The sequence below is a fragment of the Amia ocellicauda genome, chromosome 3 (assembly GCF_036373705.1).
Source record: "Amia ocellicauda isolate fAmiCal2 chromosome 3, fAmiCal2.hap1, whole genome shotgun sequence".
In the NCBI taxonomy this organism is placed as follows: domain Eukaryota; kingdom Metazoa; phylum Chordata; class Actinopteri; order Amiiformes; family Amiidae; genus Amia; species Amia ocellicauda.
Window position 1 is genome coordinate 22,700,074 of NC_089852.1, and position 18,811 is coordinate 22,718,884.

Sequence of the window (18,811 nt, forward strand, 5' to 3'; positions counted from 1 at the left end):
ACAACAGCAGCGCTCGCTGTCCCCTCCGGACCCGCCGCAGCGCCGGCGCTCAGCACTGTGCCCGCCTGTGAAGTTTGCACTAAGACGCAATTAGTAGGGAAATTCACAAGAGCCGATCGCAGTTTCCTAACGCCATACGAAAGTCGATCACTGGCACTTCGTACAGTCACACGACGCGGACATGAGTGTGCGTGTGAGAGAGCTAGGGGCTGTTATCGTGAAATCCTGTTTCTAACTACGCAACGGAAGTCGAGGGGTGCATCCCGGGCGGCACCGTGCGCAGCTGTCCGACAGCCCTGCTCGTCGTTTTCCAGGAACAGGCAGGTTTTGCCGTAATAAATGCGCGACCCGTTTCCCGTTAACCCGCTGCGGGGCGTGAGTCATGCGGCTGCAGGCCGGGCTCGGCGGAGAGGCGCTGATTCACACGGCGGCGCGTCCTCACAGCCCCGGCGCTGGCAGCTCCGTCTCGCCGCAGACAAGTTTCCAATTAAACCTGAAAAAAAGTCCTGCAGCCCCTTCCGCACAGACTGCACTGAAGCGAGTGTTTCTGCGCCAGAGTTTAAATACACATTTAGCTTATTTTAAATAAGTTGTTAACCGGTAAAACAGTATACATTAGTGTTATTGTTGGTGTTGTTCAGGTGACTACTTTATCCCAGGGCACTTTCCTTCAAGAAACATTGCATTACAAACGAGTTGCATGGCATACAATGATTTACCAGATATGTAGCATACAGCAGCAGGAATGATAACCGTTAATCAAGATTGCGTTTATATTAATATGCATATGCATGTGTGTGTATATATATATATATATATATATATAGTAATACAATATACATTACCATATTCAATGCGCATACCATATACATTAATAAACATATACAATATATATACATGTCTGTGTGTGGGTAAAATTAAATATTACGTAAAGCTTTGCGGGATATGAATTGGTTACTTAATAAAATAGCAATTATAATTATGATTGTTAAATAATAATGAGTATAATAGTTAATCACAGCCAGAGCAGAGAAGTGGCCAGTGGTGTGGCAGGCGGTCGTGCTGGACGCTTCTCCGCTCCAGTGTGATAATAATAAAGACGTCATCCGCCGCTCCGGCTGCGCTAAGTGCGCAGCTCCCGACTGGAGTGTAGTACAACAACAATCTCAGCATGGGAGCAGACAACACGGGCATCTGCACATCCACGCACCCCTGCGCCTGAGCAGCCCCTCTCCGGTTGTGCCTCGGGTCCATCCCCGCAGCAGCATCGGCGTGTAGGACAATAATAACCCGAGGGCCAGGGCTGGCTGGCGATCGTGAGTGCGCACCGCTGCAAGAACAGGTAGGAGACGGATTCTCTGCGGGGTTTTTTTCCGTTTTGAGGGTTTTTTAACTGCGACACTGCTGTCAGCCTCGATGTGCCTGCCTCACAGAAGGGTTTGAAGGGGTGGATTGGGTCGTTCACGCTGGAAGGAGAGGAAAACGGCATTTGGTCATTGTGTTTACTGCGTACTCGTAGTCCTAGTGCCGAAAAAAATGATGGGACTGCTTCTAGTAGTCCTGTAGTACTGAGCGAGCTCGCTGGAAATCTTTCGCTGCATAAACGACTTGGGGACGTATTTAGGAGGGAGGGAAACACTGTGCCCTAGAGTGAAATATGCTCGTTTTCGTCGACTGCGTTGCATGGTGTGGTGCACAGGACCTCCAGGCTTTCAGAAAACGGCGAGAGATGTGTAAAAGTGTACTACGCACTTCTCCACTGCGCCGCTTTCATGTTGCTACTCCGCGGCACGCCCACTTCCCTCTGCGGCGCGCTGTGCAGCGAGCATGTGTCTGCGTCCGTGCGCAGCGCCTGCACCCTGCATCTCCGTGTTGGAGGGGATTTGTGTGCTTGTTTTTATTCACTGTATCGCCTGGTGAGCAAACCCCACATGATCCAATGCGTATTTCACACAACCCGTCTACCAGGATGTGGCGGTAGGGTTTAAAAGCCCGATTGAAATGCGGAGGCACACACAGCTGGCGGGCGGCAGGCGGCAGTAATTCTGTCGAGAGAAAGTGCAGTGTGACGGATTAAGTTGTATCGTGTGTTTTGTATTGTTAATATGTGTAGCAAAAATAATATATAACGTGTCCTTATATATAATAGTGATTATAGGTGTGTGACAGCTTGTGCAAATGTCTGTAATTGTAACAGTATTACAAAAGGCAATAGCATCTTTAAGGTCATTTCTCTTCTACCAGAACTTTTTTGAGCATCAAAGCTACATTTGATTTACACATGTGTATGTATGTATGTATTGCATGTATATCTATATGCACACTTTCGTAGTTGAATGTATTCACACCCTGCATTTGTGTGAACGTTAGGCAGGTAATTTAGTTGAATACACATTTTTCAGGGCTCATTGAACAGGACAGAGTTCACGGTGGGCCTGAATTTTAGTTCCCTTAGTAGACTCCTGAAAATCACTTTTAAATGTGTATGTTTACTGCAACAGGAAGATAAACCTCAGGAAGGTGTCCTGCACCAGGTCCCCAGTATGCTTTGTAGGAGCATCAGATGCCAATAACTGTAATCATACAATTACAATAATAAGGCTACATTGCAAGACAGCCACTATGACATCACATATTTACTGCTTTCTTTATGATATCATCCAGTAGTGGCACTTCTTAAAAAACATATTTCATAAACACAAAACAACACCCTGTATTCACACATCTTTAACATGTTAAATTACTTTTGTTGACTTAAATAAGCACTCCCCCACTTCTTTGTATTGTTTTTCCTCTTTTGGAAAAAGAGGGGTTAACTTTGCACAGTGGTAAAAACTATATGAATATGTCCCGGAATCCCTTGTTTTTGGCATCCTGCCTTGTAATAGTCTTCCACCAAGATTTATATTTCAGTGTCTGCATATACATAATGTAATATCTATGGCATATACACTACTCCCAAACATTAAATACAGTTGCTTTATTGCCAGTCTGTGGGGAATTACTACATGCCTGAGATCTGACACAGACAATTATAACCAGGGACTCTCTCCTTTAAAAAAAAAAGTAAGGAAACACAGTATGAGTTTTGCTTTTCACTGGTCTGAAGCCAAGATCTCCTCTCAGCACTATGAGCTATAAGGACTTTCTCCTCATTTGGCAGTAAGTTACCATATACATTTAGTCTGCAGACATTTACACAATTAGGCTAAGACTGTACTAGTCAAGACAAGACAAGGCAATGGGGATTTCACAGGGGAGCTGTGCCCCCTCATTTATTACGAAACTCATCTCAGTGATCACTTGGCAAACAAATGATAAAGTCTGCTAAATATTTAATAGTAATAAAAATAGTCTTAAAATGTGTTACTGCAGATCAGACTGCACTGGGGGTGTGGTGACATGGAAGCTGCTTGCTCTTTTACAGGATGATGGAGGAGACCACTGCCCCCCAGCCCAGGAAGCCTCCCAAGAGCCTGGTGGAGTGGAGGAAGCGGGTCAAGTCCGAATACATGCGGCTCAGACAGCTCAAGCGCTTCCGCAAAGCAGAGGAGGTCAAGGTGAGGATGCTTGTGGGGGCACTGGTCCTAGAGAGGGGGCCGCTGTGTGAGCAATCGTCACAATCCAAGGACATCCTCTGTCTTTGGACCTATTGATGGGCAGAATTCCCGCGTCACATTCACAACTGAAAGAAAATTGAAATTATTGACTGTATAAGGTTATAGCTTTTTAAAAACAAAAATCCTGTTATAGGGCGAAGCGATGGTGCAGTGGATAGGGCCCGCTGCTTCAAAGGTCTTGGGACCCAGGTTCGCTACCGGCCTTGGCTGGAGTTTGCCCTACAGTTGTGTGAGTGTGGTTTGTGTATGTGTGTGTGTTAGTACTGCCCTGTGATGGACCGGCGTCCCACCCAGGCCGTACCCTGCCATGCGCCCCCTGTCTATCGGGTTCAGCTTTGACTCACAGTTGGCCCTGTTCGGCCTCAGTTCTTGAAAATGGACAGATGGCTGGATGGATAGCCTTCATACCGAACTCGACTGGATTCTCACTTTTTAAATACCCGTATTGTCACCTTACTGGGCAAGCTTTTCTAACTGTAACTCTTGTCTCCCAGTCCCAGTTCATGTCCAATCGGAGCAAGATCAAGGAGAGGACGGAGCTGCTGAATGAAGAGTGGTCCAAACTGAGGATCCAGCCCATTCCCATGGCCCCGTCCATTGGATCGCTCAGCAACAAAAAGGTCAAGTAAAAGCACACTGGCAATGAAAACAGCACTGTGACTCTTAGAGGCTCAGAGACGAAGCCCTCTATCTAATGCATGCAGGACTACTGTTCCCTGTCTTTGACTTGCATAGTGCACCTTCAGAAACCACTTTTGCATTTACCTGTCCCAGGGGTAAGAGTTTGGCGGCCAAGAGCAGAATTCGGATCACACTTTGATCTCCAGCCGGCCGTTGAATCAGTTAGTTAATGTGGAATTGCTAAAAATCTTGGCTTTTGTGCCAGCCAAGCTACTTGTACATTTATACTGTCCTGATTAGTTGATAGCCTTTTAAGACTTGTAACTATAATATATATAAGTTAATTATGTAAGTTTATGAAGTGATTGAGAGCTTTTGCTGGAAAAAACAACAGTAAAATATTAAATACAGAAACAGAAGACGTTGGAACTGGGTTGGAGATCCCTACTTCAGGGAGGTAAACTTTGATTTGCACATCAAATATTGTGTACAGGTGCAGCAGAAATCCCACTGCAGGACTGTAGCATAACTCTGTTCACCCGTAACTGAAAAGGCTGAGACTTTAGGAATGGATTAGCCGTTGCATGAACAGTTGCAGAGAACAAAAACAAAAGAAATGCTTCCATTCCTGTTTATGCTTTGAAACGATAGCATAGCCATAGCATGAATCAGGTACACACACTTAAACAGAACCACATGCCGGTGCAGGAATGTTTCCCACACAAGACGGTGGTATTCATGGATGGCCCATGGGAAACCAGCCAGCTGTGTGTCCAGACTGACCGAGCTGTGCTGCCGCAGGGCTGTGTGGGAGCAAAAATATCCGCCATGCTGATACCGGGCTTCCCCTCTTCTGTTTCAGCAGTGTGTAGTAGAGTATGGATTCCCCGGATACAAGAACCAGACCATTGTGATGCGAACGCTGAACACAGTGGCCGGCACCCCCTTCATGTACTCCTGGTCACCACTCCAGCATAACTTCATGGTAAAGTGTCTCGACAGCTTCCGTTTCAAGACTGCGTTCCCCTTCCACCTCCGTGCAGCGTAGCGTGGCCGATTTACACAGTGACGGGATATGGGCTTGGGTTGGTGGTGGGGGGGGGGGGTTTGGAGTATTCAGGGGAGGAGTTGTGCAGTTCCTGTCTGGGAGGAGGTTAACGGATCGGCGTCTCTGCCCTGTTATTCCCCAGGTGGAAGATGAGACATTTCTGCATAACATTCCCTACATGGGCGATGAGGTGCTGGAGCAGGACGAGGCCTTTCTGGAGGAGCTGATTGACAATTACGATGGTGTGCATGGAGACCGAGGTGAGCACAGGGAAGGGGGGGGATCAGAAGAGCTCTGGGGTGGCCCACAGAGGGGTACCCACTTCAGTGGAGCATCAGTGGCCAGTTCCCATAAAGCCTCTTAAGTATTAAGTACTTCAGCATCTCCCTTAACCGGTATTGTGGACGGCATGTGTTAAGCTACTCTGCTCTGCTCAGCTCAAAACAGAAAATTATTGGGACGGCTTGCACATGCTGACAATTGGGAGTCCTAGTTAAGCCTTTGTTTTTCAACGGGAAGCAACCTCTTAACAGAGTTAAACTCTGTTGTCAACCACAATGGCACTCCAGTGTATTACTCAGTCACAGGACAGACTTCAGTATGATTGCGTTCTTTAAAGCCAGTCTCAAGTTTGCGTTTAGGCGGGTTCTCTATTCATTTGATGCCACTGTGGATGTCTTGAAGGCGTTCACTCATTATGATGTCACTGATGTCTGTGTGGTCTGGCTGTGTAAATGAAGTCATTCTAATGATGACTTCACCACTAAGGATCTGTGTCTACAATATGTGGAGCGCTGGGGGGGGGGCACTTTTTTGGCACATTAAGTCTTTCCTCATTTCATTGCTCATCTTCCTGCAGAGGGGGGCTTCATCAACGATGAGATCTTCAAGGAACTGGTGGAGGCCCTGAGCCAGTACTCAGACCAGGAGGAGGATGGGGAGGAGGGCGAGGGCGAAGGGGAAGAGGTGGAGGTGGAGGAGGAGGAGGAAGAAGAAGAGGAGGAGGTGAAGAGCATGGGGGAGGGGGAGGAAGACACCAACGTGGATCCCCTGGCCTTTTTCAGGAGGAAGAGGAAGACCCTTACTGAGGGTAGGGGCTCTTGGTCACTGTATACCCCCTTCCACTCAAGACACACACACATAGACAACCTAGACCCTCTGGTTTCTACAGTGCTGCGCCATATGAGGGAAATCACAGCCTTGAAACAGGGAAAACACCTTGCATCTCTCGCCATTTAATCAGTGCGATAGTTTCTTATCTCTCCCCACATAATACGTGATGATACTGGCATCATGTGATGTGTATATTTCAAAGCATCTACCTATGCATCATTTGTGGGGGGTTTGACATTACTGGAATTTACTCAGTTTCTCTCAGAGCTCTGTGGTAATTTGGATCACCTTAAAGGGACATTATCAAATAAGTAATAATACACCAATTAAGCATCTTCACTATGCAGGAATCTTAACTGTACTTTACTCAGAGATATGCAGGACATATTAAGGTTTTATTGGTAGATAGTATACTGGTAGATGGTATACTACTTTAACACAGTCCAAGTGCTCTTTTATAACACACACTCTTCTTGGCTGAAGCACTGCTTGGTTTAAACTCTGTACATTAAGTCTAAACTGTATGTGTTCTCTTGGCCAAACATTTATCAGCCTAATGCAATATAGTAGTAGCCTCAGGTCCATCACCTGTTTTTGAGCTGGAAATAAACAAGACATAAATCAAACATGCTCCCGCCCATTTGACTAACGAGTGCGTAATCATGGAGTATGGACTGGCAACACTAGTGCTCGGCCCAAATTCTGGCTACGAGTTTGTTCTGATTTGTTTAACCACTGATACACAGATAACAAGTTGGCTCATTGTACAGTTTCATCTGTAGAGCAGTTGTCCCCAAACAAGATCAAATGGAGAGTGAGACATAAAATTTCAATGGGAGATGCTTTTAGAAATTAAGTTTCTAAAGCTGTTTTCTCCGATAAGATCTTGAAGTAGGTGATTTCTGACGTTTGACCACAAATTGATATTTTCACTATGGGCATAGACGTACTTGGGGGAAATTGAACAACTCCAATATGTTGTTGGGGGGGGGAGCTTGTTTAAACAGCAGAACACAGTATAGACTTCCCATCTACTGCCTTCCTTCTAACACTGGCTCCAGTTATGCTCAATTCCCTGATGTATCTTTTTAGCATAATTTCGCCATGCGATTATTTCCATAACCACGGACCATAAATTAACCACAGAAAGGAGCACACGGTCATTGTGGCTTGTCAGTGGATGCAGGAGCAGAGCTGACACACTGAAACTATGCTGATTTCTCTTTGACCTCCCCGGTAACGGACATCGGAGACAGTGACGGTACACAACACTGATACGCCTGGCCCTATTTCAGATCACAGTGACCTAAGAAGGGAAGTCGGCCAAACTGATTCAGGGGGCAACAGTTTGTTTGCGGTGTTCCTGGCTGTGCCAAGAACACATGATTGCCCGTGATTGGACACAGATGAGATTTGAATGTATTTCCTAGGTTATTATAACATTGTCTTAGGGTTTCTTCGATTCCTGTACCTTAAGTGTTAGGCATGGTTTTGTTTTGCAGAGGATTTCCAAAAAATTAGATTTCTATTTAAGTATGCTGTGAAGGTTGCAGATGCCCAGACTAGCACAGACACGCGCACAGAATAGGAAGCAAAAGCAGAAGTAAGGGATAGGCCCAGGGTGAACTTGCCAACATCCACATAGCTGTGGTCTCGGGCCTCAGCCAAAAGGTACAGTAAGATGGGTTTGAAATCTCTTCATTGTCTGGGGCTCAATTGCTTAGTTATAATAGTCAGTTCTGCTTGCATGCGATTGTTGCAGTGGAAGCAAATGAACATTGCGCAAGGATGTTAAACCAATCAGGACAGCATTATTCCTTACTGATACCTTTGCAAATACTCTTCAATGGCTCTTTTAAATGCAGCCTTGAGAATTGCTCTTTTCCAGTAGGTGAGCATGACACATGAGAAACATGAGTGTAGCTGAGAATCACTAATGAGAAATTACAAGAAAGTATGTTTAAAAAGGCTGAATGGGATTATGGCACTGATATGTGTTTTTGCGTGTCTTTTGCAGGGAGCGATTCCGACACGAATAAGAAGATTCCCCACAATAAGATTTTCAAGGCCATTGCCTCCATGTTTCCATATAAAGGCACAGCAGAGGAGCTGAAGGAAAAGTAATCATGATAAACCACTGTTTTCTTATTCTCTGAGTGCGGCTTTTGAAACCACAGACTGCAGTCTTTTAGATTTTAGATGAATGTGCACGAGAGTAGCTCTGATTGTTTTCTTTGTGAGAAATTCATATATACAGTCCAGACAACCCACCTGTCCAGTTTCAAGGTGGAGGTTTTTTTAGACACAATTCAGGGAGCTTGACAAACCTCTATGCTGATAATGACTGTGTAGCGTTTACCTGACCTGTGCTATACCCCCTCCCCCGACCACCACCAACATCTCAATCCCACAACCACCCACTATGCCTGTTGTCCTGCTGTAGGTACAAAGACCTGCTGGATCCCCCCAGCCCCGTCAAGCTGCCCTCCCAATGCACCCCCAACATCGATGGACCCTGTGCCAAGTCTGTGCAGCGGGAGCAGTCTCTCCACTCCTTCCACACCCTCTTCTGCCGCCGCTGCTTCAAATACGACTGTTTCCTGCACCGTAAGACTGCTCGAGCGCCCCTGTCCCGTCACCGTCCTGTCACCGTCCCATCACCATCCCGTCACTGTCCTGCACCCCTCCCTACTCGTGCCTCTCCTCTACAGCCGGCCACACTCCCCTGTGATGTCTTGTGTTATCACCTTTGGGAGACATACAAGCCCCTCGCCAAAATCCCATTGGGTGCCAGTAGTAAACCTTTCTAAAAAGTTCCATGTACTGACAGTCCAAAATTTTGCCTCTACACAGCTGCCAACCCGGTCACCACTGGCACCCTCCTTTACACCCACCCTCCTTTTGTGTGTGTGTGTGTGTGTACATATATATATACACACACACACACACACACACAGTGTATTTCCAACATGTGGTTGTCGGTATGTTTGTCCCGCTCATTTGGTAATGGTTTTGTGTCATTTTCAGCGTTCCATGCCACTCCCAATGTGTACAAGAGGAAGAATAAAGAGATTCGCATCGAGACTGAGCCCTGTGGCTTGGACTGCTTCCTGCTGCTGGTAAGTGCCTGCGGCTCTCCACCGCCACACAGAGATGGGTCAGGGTCAGGATGTCAAGGGATCCTGCTCAGGCCATCTCTATCTGGGTGAACCCTAAGATGCAGCCCATGGCCCCAGCGTGATTTGGGCAGTGTGATAATTCCAGCATAGACACCCCTGGTTCTCTGCTGCTCTATCCATTCTTTCTACCACTTAGTGACCAATATTCCTGTGGGAAAATGTCTAGCATTGGATGTCTAGTAAAGTTTTTTTCCAGACCTTACCACTGAAGCCATGTAAAGTTCTTGAGGGGCTGCAAGGTTTCAATCAAATGACTTACCTCCGCTCCACTCCCCCGCACCTCTCTCTCTGTCCTGCAGAAAGGGGCGAAGGAGTTTGCCGACCAGAACATGCTGAAGAGTCACCGTTTGCGGCGGCGGCGGAGGCGACCCAAAATCCCCAGCTCCAGCTGCCCCGGCTCCTCCGCCTCCGCCGGGGACGTCAAGGACAAGGAGGGTGACAGCGACCATGAGACCACCAGCTCCTCAGGTACCCCGGCCCTGTCTCTGTCACTGTTGTCATCATCAGGGGAGTAATGCTGCTTTTGGGATTCGTGAAGGATGCAAAATTTGAGTTTTTTTGGAGTTGCATGCACTTCGGTCATCAGGAGAAGGCAGAACTGTGGCAGAACACTTTTCTTAGGATCATTAAATGTCTTCACTAACTGTATCTCTGACGATTGAAGGTGTGATTTCGGGTGATTCGTGATTGGGATAACAGTGCAGTAATGACCAAAACAGAAAGGAACTAATTACGTCTTCAAAGGGGTCAATGGGCAATCTAGAAGATCATTTCACACCTCCCTGTACTGAACACACACAGACCATCCAAACAGAAAAGGTAGACACAACTCCCCCTTTGAAACTGTGCAGATTTACCCCTGGGAATTAAATGAGGGGTTACTCAAACAGCTTTAGCAACACATGCGGTGGGATATTTCAGCCTCATTTTGGAAATTCCCCTTCTTTTTCTTCAACCTCAATATATTAATTTTTCACCGTATCCATTTAATCCTGCACAGTTCGCAGACCCATTTACAGGACACTTAAACTCACAGAACCGTTTTCTTATTTTGCCGCAGCGATTCAATGTAATAGGAAACTAGAACTCAAACTTGGCTAAAGATGACTTGGAAAACACCGGGGAAACATCTGTGCTTGTGGGCTCTCCAAACAAAGTAAAAGAAAAAGCAATCGATCTGACGTGTCAACAGAAAAATAAACCAAGAGAGCTCACACATTTGTTCTTTTACTGAAAGAATGAAAAATTACAAAGGCGAGAAATGGGGGGGAAAGCAGCAAACCATTTGAGAGTTCTTTAGACAGAGCCGTCTCTGAGGGAAGTCTTTTTCATGATATAAACAGATGCAGGCAGAAACCACTGACATTGTGCAATTGCAATTAATAGCAGACTGCACTGGAACATGAGTGACAGTGTGGCTGCAGCCTTACTCTTGACCTGTTGCCAAACAGAACTGGGCTTTTGTTCTTGGCAGAGGAGAGGGAATGAAAAACTGAAACACCACCACTCCTTCTCCCGTCTCAAACTCCTGTGTAGCTGCCCCCCTTCCTTGGTTCTCACCAAGATTTTTGCATTCTAATGCCGGCTAATTATTAATTGTTCTTCTTTCTCTTAATAATCTCCCATGGACGGACTCCAGGGTGTGTGTTGCCTGGCTGTGGCTGAATGTATGAAAACCCTTACCCATTTCATAAAATTAAATTACAGCCCATTCTTTTTGGTGAAACAACGAAAAACCTGCCCATTTGCTTTCAGACTACCAAGTAATAATGCTCTCCCAAGAAAGAACTGTAATAAAAAAACAAGAAATTCTCCTCAGGTTGCAAACCTGGAATTAAACAGCTGTCCAATGTGTAAATCGTCTACAGATTAATGAAGATGATGATTTTTGATTTTGCTTTAATACCTGAGACAGTGCTGTGGCCTAGCATGGCAAAGAGCCTGCTATTGCTTCCACACAGAACCTTCCTTTACAGTCACCTGCACAGCTGTCAACACATCTGGGCCCACATTTGAGAGATCGACCTGGAAAATTCCACTGGCAAGCGTGGTGCTTACTGTGGCGAGAGCCGGTGTAGCATGCGCTGGAGTGGGAATGCGTTCAGTACTCATGCATGAGGAATGTCTGTGACATTGTGTTTCGGATTTCAAACCTAGTCCTCTGGGATCAAAATCCACCAAGTTTTTACTGGTCTGTTGTCAATCCGATTCAAATCAAATTGCCTAATTAGTTCAATTGATTAATTAAAAAGTAGAAGCGCTGTGGCCCCCTGGGAGACCGGTTTCAAAGACCACTGTAGGATGAGTTTCAACCCCCTCCTCTCCACACAGAGGGGAACTCACGGTGCCAGACGCCCATCAAGATGAAGCAGGGCAGCGAGGCGCTGGAGGAGGATGAGGTAGTCCAGTGGAACGGGGCGGAGGAATCGCTGTTTAGGGTCCTGCACGGTACCTACTACAACAACTTCTGCTCCATCGCCCGGCTTATTGGCACCAAGACCTGCAAACAGGTACACAGCCTCAACCTCAAGTCACACACACACGTTTCATAATGCAGTTTTTACAGGCTTCCTTTACTCAGGTAAGCATTTATATCACAATGCTGTGAGTTTTACTAGACTGTTGTGACTTTCGAGTTGTGAAGAACTTGCCCAGTCTTCCTCGGTATTGCAAATTGTGCAGTTTGCTTTCTCAATTGATGTTATCAGCATAAGAAAGTTATTTATTTTGCAACCTACAAAAGATAGGCATGTTGATTATTTCTTTAAAAAACAAAACCGTAAAACATTATGATTCGCTTTTCTTTTCTGGTGGTATCCTGGCAGTATCAAATATTGTGATACTAAAATTAGAACTGGTATTGAGAAGAAGCTACTGCACTTCTCTCATACTGGGTTGGTGGGCCCAACAAACACAGACTCAGTCACAGTTACCTTTACATTTATCACATGATCATGGCTTTGGACACCACACGTTTTTTTTCCAAACCATAAGTTATGTGATACTCGGTTGCTGTGCTGTGCTGCTCCGTTAGATCAGGAGTACTAGGACAGTGTTTGGTTTTTAAGGAGCTCATGAATCAGGAATTAAGAGATCAACTCAGCATGTTGTGCAGAAGGGTTAAAGAAAAACATTGAACACAGCATAATGGAAAAGGCATTCAGAAAAACCCAGAGTATGAGACAGCAACTACAGCATACAAAGTGAAACGTTTAAGTAAAACAGTCCTAAACAAAATGTGCTTGTAGTGTGATCTATTGTAGTGGGCAACATGAAGAACTGAAATCAACAGTTTCAAAGTAGAGAGAGGGAGTATAGTATGATTATAATAATGGTGAATTAGGAAGCTTAATATACCATGGATATCTGAAAAACAATTAAAAGCCATTGTGGGTGAAGCATTGGGAAACCATCTAACAGATTGTCCAGAAGTTAAATCGAAATACGTACATGTGTACAAACCTGGTGAATTTCTGAAAGCATTAAGGTCTTAAATCTTTTTGATGCATAATAAATGGGGCCCTGTGTTTTAGGCAGCCAACTTTCTTAGGCTGCATTTCATTCCTCACAGCGCTTGGTGGTCACACATTCTGCTTAATTAAACCACTTATTGATTAATAACCTCCCTATTCCTGTCATATCAATTAGTCATTATTTGCGCATTGGCAGGGAATTCTGTGAGTCTGATTTCCCCCCCCCTATTGTAGACAAATGATGTGTTCCTACTAGTAAACTGACACATTTCAATGATTAATTTACACATTCTCAGATAAAAATATTGAATAAGACGTATTAGTAAAAAAGGGATGCGTGACTAAATACATTTCTGCTGCTTAATCTGCCCGCATCCAGAGTAATACAAAAGTGAACATTATCCAAACTGTAGTTTAAAAAAAACAAGAAAACAAATGAAGAGAGGAAGTTGCTATAGAAAGCCCCTGTGTTTAAGAGCGTCGTCATTCAATACTCTGCTTGCGTCCAGTATCTTGTTTCCCAGAAGCCTTGTGGTTTTGTCACTGGAAAGCCTGAAACCAGCTTCAGTTCTTCGTGCAATTACTTTTTCCTTTTTTTTTTCTTTTTAATGAAAGGAAGCTTGCCAAATCCATTCTTGGCAGGATAAAGTTTAAGAGGAAAAGTTTTAAGCCAAGTAACAGTACACACTGTAATGCAATGTTAAACAAAATCTGGCCGCATTAGGGAAGCGCCCGATGGTAATATCTTTGCCTGGATATCAACACAAGCTGCTGGAAGCGGCTGCCACACAGAAGTGGAACCTTTTGTGGAGCGGTGCACTTTGACAGCATGGGTTATTGGGGGGTTGCTCAGTAATGCATGCTCCAAGTTAGGATTTTTACAAAGAAAGTTCTCTGATACATTTGGCAAGGGCTTGGAGTGTATATGTATGTATGTATGTATTTATTACCAGACTGCCTTACTGTTCTTTTACAATCGGCTTGGGCCTCTCTGTTTGGGTGTCATTTCCCATCTGACTCCCTTAATCCTGTCTGACGAGATCAGCAGCATTTCCTCACAGATGCCACAGAGTGGACGCGGCCAGTGAGTGACCAGCCCTCGTCTCTCTCTCTGTAGGTCTATGACTTTGCGGTGAAGGAGGCGCTCATTCATCACATTCCCATGGAGGATGGAGGCATCTCTCCTCAGAAGAAAAAGAGAAAGCACAGGCAAGCCACCCCACCGGTCACTAGCAAAGAGCTGAAAGGGCAGGCAGGCTACAATACAGTTTTCTACATTTGAAGCAGACTGAGTGAGAAGAATGCAGGAGACTGCAGCCACAGCTTAGTGCAGTTTACAGTGGAATTATGCAGAAATGTTCAAAGCTAAGAGGCCTTTGAGACAGAAACTGAGATGCATCTCCCTTTGGAATAAGAAAGCTATTTTAGTGTCACCAAAGTGAAAAATGCAAATTCAACTAATCTTTATATGGCAGCAGGAAAAAAATAGATGCATATTTAATTTCCAATAAACAAGTTCTCAGCAGTCTTTGCAAGTAGTGAGAGACCTCTCATTGAATACAACAAACAAAAGAATGACTAAAGTTGGCACCTGCCAGTTTTCTGAAGCACCTTCTTGTGTCTGTATACTTCAAAAAGTAAAGCAGACAAAAAATAAATGTTTCTAGGAACAAGAAGTTAAGAATTGGCTAATACAGTCAGAAGAGATACAGGAAAAGAACACATACATAAAACATGTATATACAGTTAGGTCTATAAATATTTGGACAGTGACACAACTGTCATCATTTTGGCTCTGTACGCCACCACAATCGATCTGAAAGGAAACACTCAAGATGTTCTTTAAGTGTAGACTTTCATCTTTAATTTGAGAGTAATTACATCCAAATTGGGTGAACGATGCAGGAATGACACATTTTTATATGTGGTCCCCCCAATTTTATGGGCTCAAAAGTAATTGGACAAACTAACATAATCATTAATTAAATTGTGAGTTTCAATACTTGGTTGCAAATCCTTTGCAGTCAATTACTGCCTGAAGTCTGGAACCCATAGACTTCACCAGATGCTGGGTTTCTTCCCTGGTGATGCTCTGCCAGGCCTGAACTGCAGCTGTCTTTAGTTCCTGCTTGTTCTTGGTGGGTTTTGCCTTAGAAATCAAAACTAACTATCGGAGAGATAAAAAAAACATTTGGTGTGACCCACTCAATTATTTGGTACATTCTTTAAAAGAAAGATTGCACTGGTGAGCTCAGGAGCACCAAAAGGCCCGGAAGATCACGGAAAATAACTGTGGTTGATGACAGAAGAATTCTTTCCCTGGTGATGAAAAACCCCTTCACAGTTGTTGGCCGGATCAAGAACACCATCCAGAAGTCAACAATCAAGAGAAGGCTGTACCAGAGAGAAGTTTACAGAGGGTTTACCACAAGATGTAAACCATTGGTAAGCCCCACATACAAGAAGACCAGATTAGAGTTTGCCAAAAAACATCTAAAGAACCCTGTACAGTTCTGGAATAACATCCTATGGACAGATGAGACAAAGAACTTGTACCAGAATGATGGGAAGCGAAGAGTTTTGAGAAGGGAAGGAACTGCTCATGATCCGAAGCATACCACCTCATCTGTGAAGCATGGTGGAGGTAGTGTTATGGCATGGGCATATATGTCTGCATAGGGAAATGGTTCCCTTGTATTTATTGATGATGTGACTGCTGACAAAAGCAGCAGGATTAATTCTAAAGTGTTTAGGGCTATATTATCTGATCAGATTCAGCCAAATGCTTCAAAACTCAATGGATGGCGCTTCAAAGTGCAGATGGACAATGACCTGAAGCATACTGCGAAAGCAACCCAAGACTTTTTTAAGGCGAAGAAGTGGAATGTTCTGCTATGGCAAAGTCAATCACCTGACCTGAATCCAATTGAGCAGCATTTCACTTGCTGAAGGCAAAACGCCCCAAGAACAAGCAGGGACTAAAGGCAGCTGCAGTGCAGGCCTGGCAGAGCATCACCAGGGAAGAAACCCAGCATCTGGTGATGTCTATGGGTTCCAGACTTCAGGCAGTCATTGACTGCAAAGGATTTGCAACCAAGTATTGAAACTCACAATTGAATTCATGATTATGTTAGTTTGTCCAATTACTTTTGGGCCCCTAAAATGTGGGGGCCACATATAAAAATGGGTGTAATTTCTACACCGTTCACCCAATTTGGATGTAACTACCCTCAAATTAGAGATCAAGTCTACATTTAAAGCACATCTTGATTTCATTTCAAATCCATTGTGGTGGCGTACTGAGCCAAAATGATGACAATTGTGTCACTGTCCAAATATTTATGGACCTAACTGTATATTCCTGGCTTTGATTGTCTAAGTGGGTCAATGTGACCCTCCTCTCTCTCTCTCCCCCTCCCAATGCCCTTAAAACTTGGCTCAACATTTCATGGCCTGGCAGGCAGGGCTTGTCTCTAAACCTTTTAAACTTTAAAGGCATCTCCAGAACATAGAGAGCAGCGAAATCTAGGTCAAGCACTCTCTGAATGCCATTGTTCCGGGTACAAACAAAACGGCAGCAAAACATGTCATTTATGAATCGTGGTTTTATGTGCCTTTGTCGCTTGGGGATCTGAGTCAGTCAATGTCCTCATCTGGTGCATTCTTCCCATCTGTCCTTGTGTCAACACGTTCTGCATGTTTTTCATACTGAGCACATCAGAACAGAAGGAACTCTAATAGTAGTGTAACACACATGATACCTGAAAAGGGATATACTGCCGGCTGTAAACTCAGACTGGTAGAATAAGGCTGTCAGATAGACCTTGTTTCTACATATTTGGTACAAAATACCCCTGGAAAGCAGCACGAGTATGTGTTGCTGTAACCAAAGGACAGAGACGTTAAATTGCATTGGTTTTCTGAGCGCAGCCCCTCATGTGATTGTACAAGGTCCTCTGCTGTGCTAATAACAAAATAATTAACCACTGCAATAATGTTATAAACAGTAAATATCTCATCCCCTTGGCTACAAACTTAATCATTTACAAACACAGGAAAAAATGTGGAATCACATCGTTTTTTTTTGTTTTTTTTTAACCAGCAAGGGCTCTTAAAATTCAAAAGACACCCCCCCTCCAATTCTACATAGAGAGTATCTATCTGTAGATGGGGGAGTTATGCTCGATTTACATAGGTGTCTCAATGTCAGTGTATGGGGTCAAGTGAAGTTGGAAGTATAGAAAAGCGGTTCTGTCCTGTGTGTGACTTTCCCCTGTGGCATGGGATCAATCCCCATCTCCTCGTTGTCGCTCTCTCAGTCTTGTTCTAAGCTTCATTTTTGGGTTTTCAGGTTGTGGGCGGCCCACTGCCGGAAGATCCAGCTTAAGAAAGGTCAGTGCCGGTCAGCGCCACTCCTGGTTTCAAAGCTATGATTATACTCGCTGCTCTAAACCTCGCCAAAACCACTGCAGGCTGTGGTTTGTATCCGGAAGGATCTCCGCAGAAAGGGAAAACATGGTGCCGGTGCTGTTTACTTTAGTTTGGCCACAACTGAATGACACTGATGCTGAGCTCCAGCACTCTTCCCTCCTTCCAGGCCTGTTGGTCCTGTCTTGATTGATCCTTCCTGGCCTTCTGCACTCCTGGGCCTGTTTATATTAGTCATACATGTCTGAGCTTTGTTACACCAAAGCTTCTGTCAGACCTGATAGGTTAATGATCATATTCAAAGGGCCTTCAAAAAGGAGCATTTGTGACAATGAAGTTGTACAAAACATGTTAAAAGACCCAGAGACTAGACTCCAGTTGCCCCTTGAACATAAAATATAACTTAAATATCACTAGGACTTCCTGGATAGCCAATTGAGTTACACATCCCTAATTATTAGTATAATCAAATCTGTTTCATCTTTCCTCTTCAGACAATTCGTCCAATCAAGTGTACAACTACCAGCCGTGTGACCATCCTGAGCACCCGTGCGACAGCTCCTGCCCCTGTGTGATGACCCAGAATTTCTGTGAGAAGTTCTGTCAGTGCGACCACGAGTGTAAGTTCTTCCCTGACACTTGACCAGCACCATTAGACAATATATTATCATAAACTATGTTGTGTCACTGCAGCTATTTCTTCTGTGTGTGTTCTGAATTTAGCCACGTCTGTGATTCCCTCCGGTTTTTGCTTGTGGTTAAGAAATACTGAAATCTAGAGAGCAGTGTGGGGAGGTCTGTATCCTAGCCAAGGTAGAAAAACACAATAACACAGAGTTAACAAGATAACCCCACTGTTTGGGGTGATAAAAGGATGTGCAGAGGGCATAGAAAGCCAATTAGACTCTGCTCTGCTGCTCTGTCAGAGGCTTTGTACTGTATTTTAAGAGATCCAGCATGAACCTTGTACTAAAGATAGAGAACTCACTGTAATGGAAAATCTCTGGCGTCTGGACAGGAATCAGGAAATTAATCGGATTCCCTTTGTTGTACAAATGGGGGGATTTCCAAACATATATTCCAAAGGCTCTTTTGGTTTTATCTGACATTTTTGCCTGTATGTTAAGAGCTCTGTTGATCTCAGAGGCATTAGCATGGCTAGTCACTGGCTTCTCTGAGCTCGGAGTGTCCTTCACTGCAGATCCAGCCACTGTCAAAATCATACAGCATCTTGTGCCAGTAGTTTACAACCCTAATCTAGCGTTTAGTGTGAGCGATTAGTTATATGAAGCATTTGGCTTGACTTGCTTGACCAAGGGGAACGACAGC

General features: G+C 44.6%; 1 protein-coding gene across 4 annotated transcripts in view; it reads left to right on the forward strand.

Moving 5' to 3' along the window:
* Positions 1 to 826: 826 nt before the first annotated feature.
* ezh1 (enhancer of zeste 1 polycomb repressive complex 2 subunit) overlaps positions 827 to 18,811 on the forward strand; it is a 30,115-nt gene continuing 12,130 nt past the window's right edge. Inside the window, exons 1-15 of one of the 4 annotated variants that reach the window (XM_066698513.1) lie at positions 827 to 1,342; positions 3,428 to 3,560; positions 3,754 to 3,849; positions 4,115 to 4,240; positions 5,104 to 5,226; positions 5,432 to 5,549; positions 6,149 to 6,379; positions 8,420 to 8,522; positions 8,846 to 9,009; positions 9,430 to 9,521; positions 9,881 to 10,049; positions 11,913 to 12,091; positions 14,172 to 14,263; positions 17,406 to 17,446; positions 17,977 to 18,102. In XM_066698513.1, coding sequence (XP_066554610.1) covers positions 3,429 to 3,560; positions 3,754 to 3,849; positions 4,115 to 4,240; positions 5,104 to 5,226; positions 5,432 to 5,549; positions 6,149 to 6,379; positions 8,420 to 8,522; positions 8,846 to 9,009; positions 9,430 to 9,521; positions 9,881 to 10,049; positions 11,913 to 12,091; positions 14,172 to 14,263; positions 17,406 to 17,446; positions 17,977 to 18,102 — 1,792 coding nt within the window. In that variant the 5' untranslated portion in view covers positions 827 to 1,342; position 3,428. The remainder of the gene's footprint in view (positions 1,343 to 3,427; positions 3,561 to 3,753; positions 3,850 to 4,114; positions 4,241 to 5,103; positions 5,227 to 5,431; positions 5,550 to 6,148; positions 6,380 to 8,419; positions 8,523 to 8,845; positions 9,010 to 9,429; positions 9,522 to 9,880; positions 10,050 to 11,912; positions 12,092 to 14,171; positions 14,264 to 17,405; positions 17,447 to 17,976; positions 18,103 to 18,811) is intronic. The other 3 variants (XM_066698515.1, XM_066698516.1, XM_066698517.1) reach the window with 3 other exon arrangements.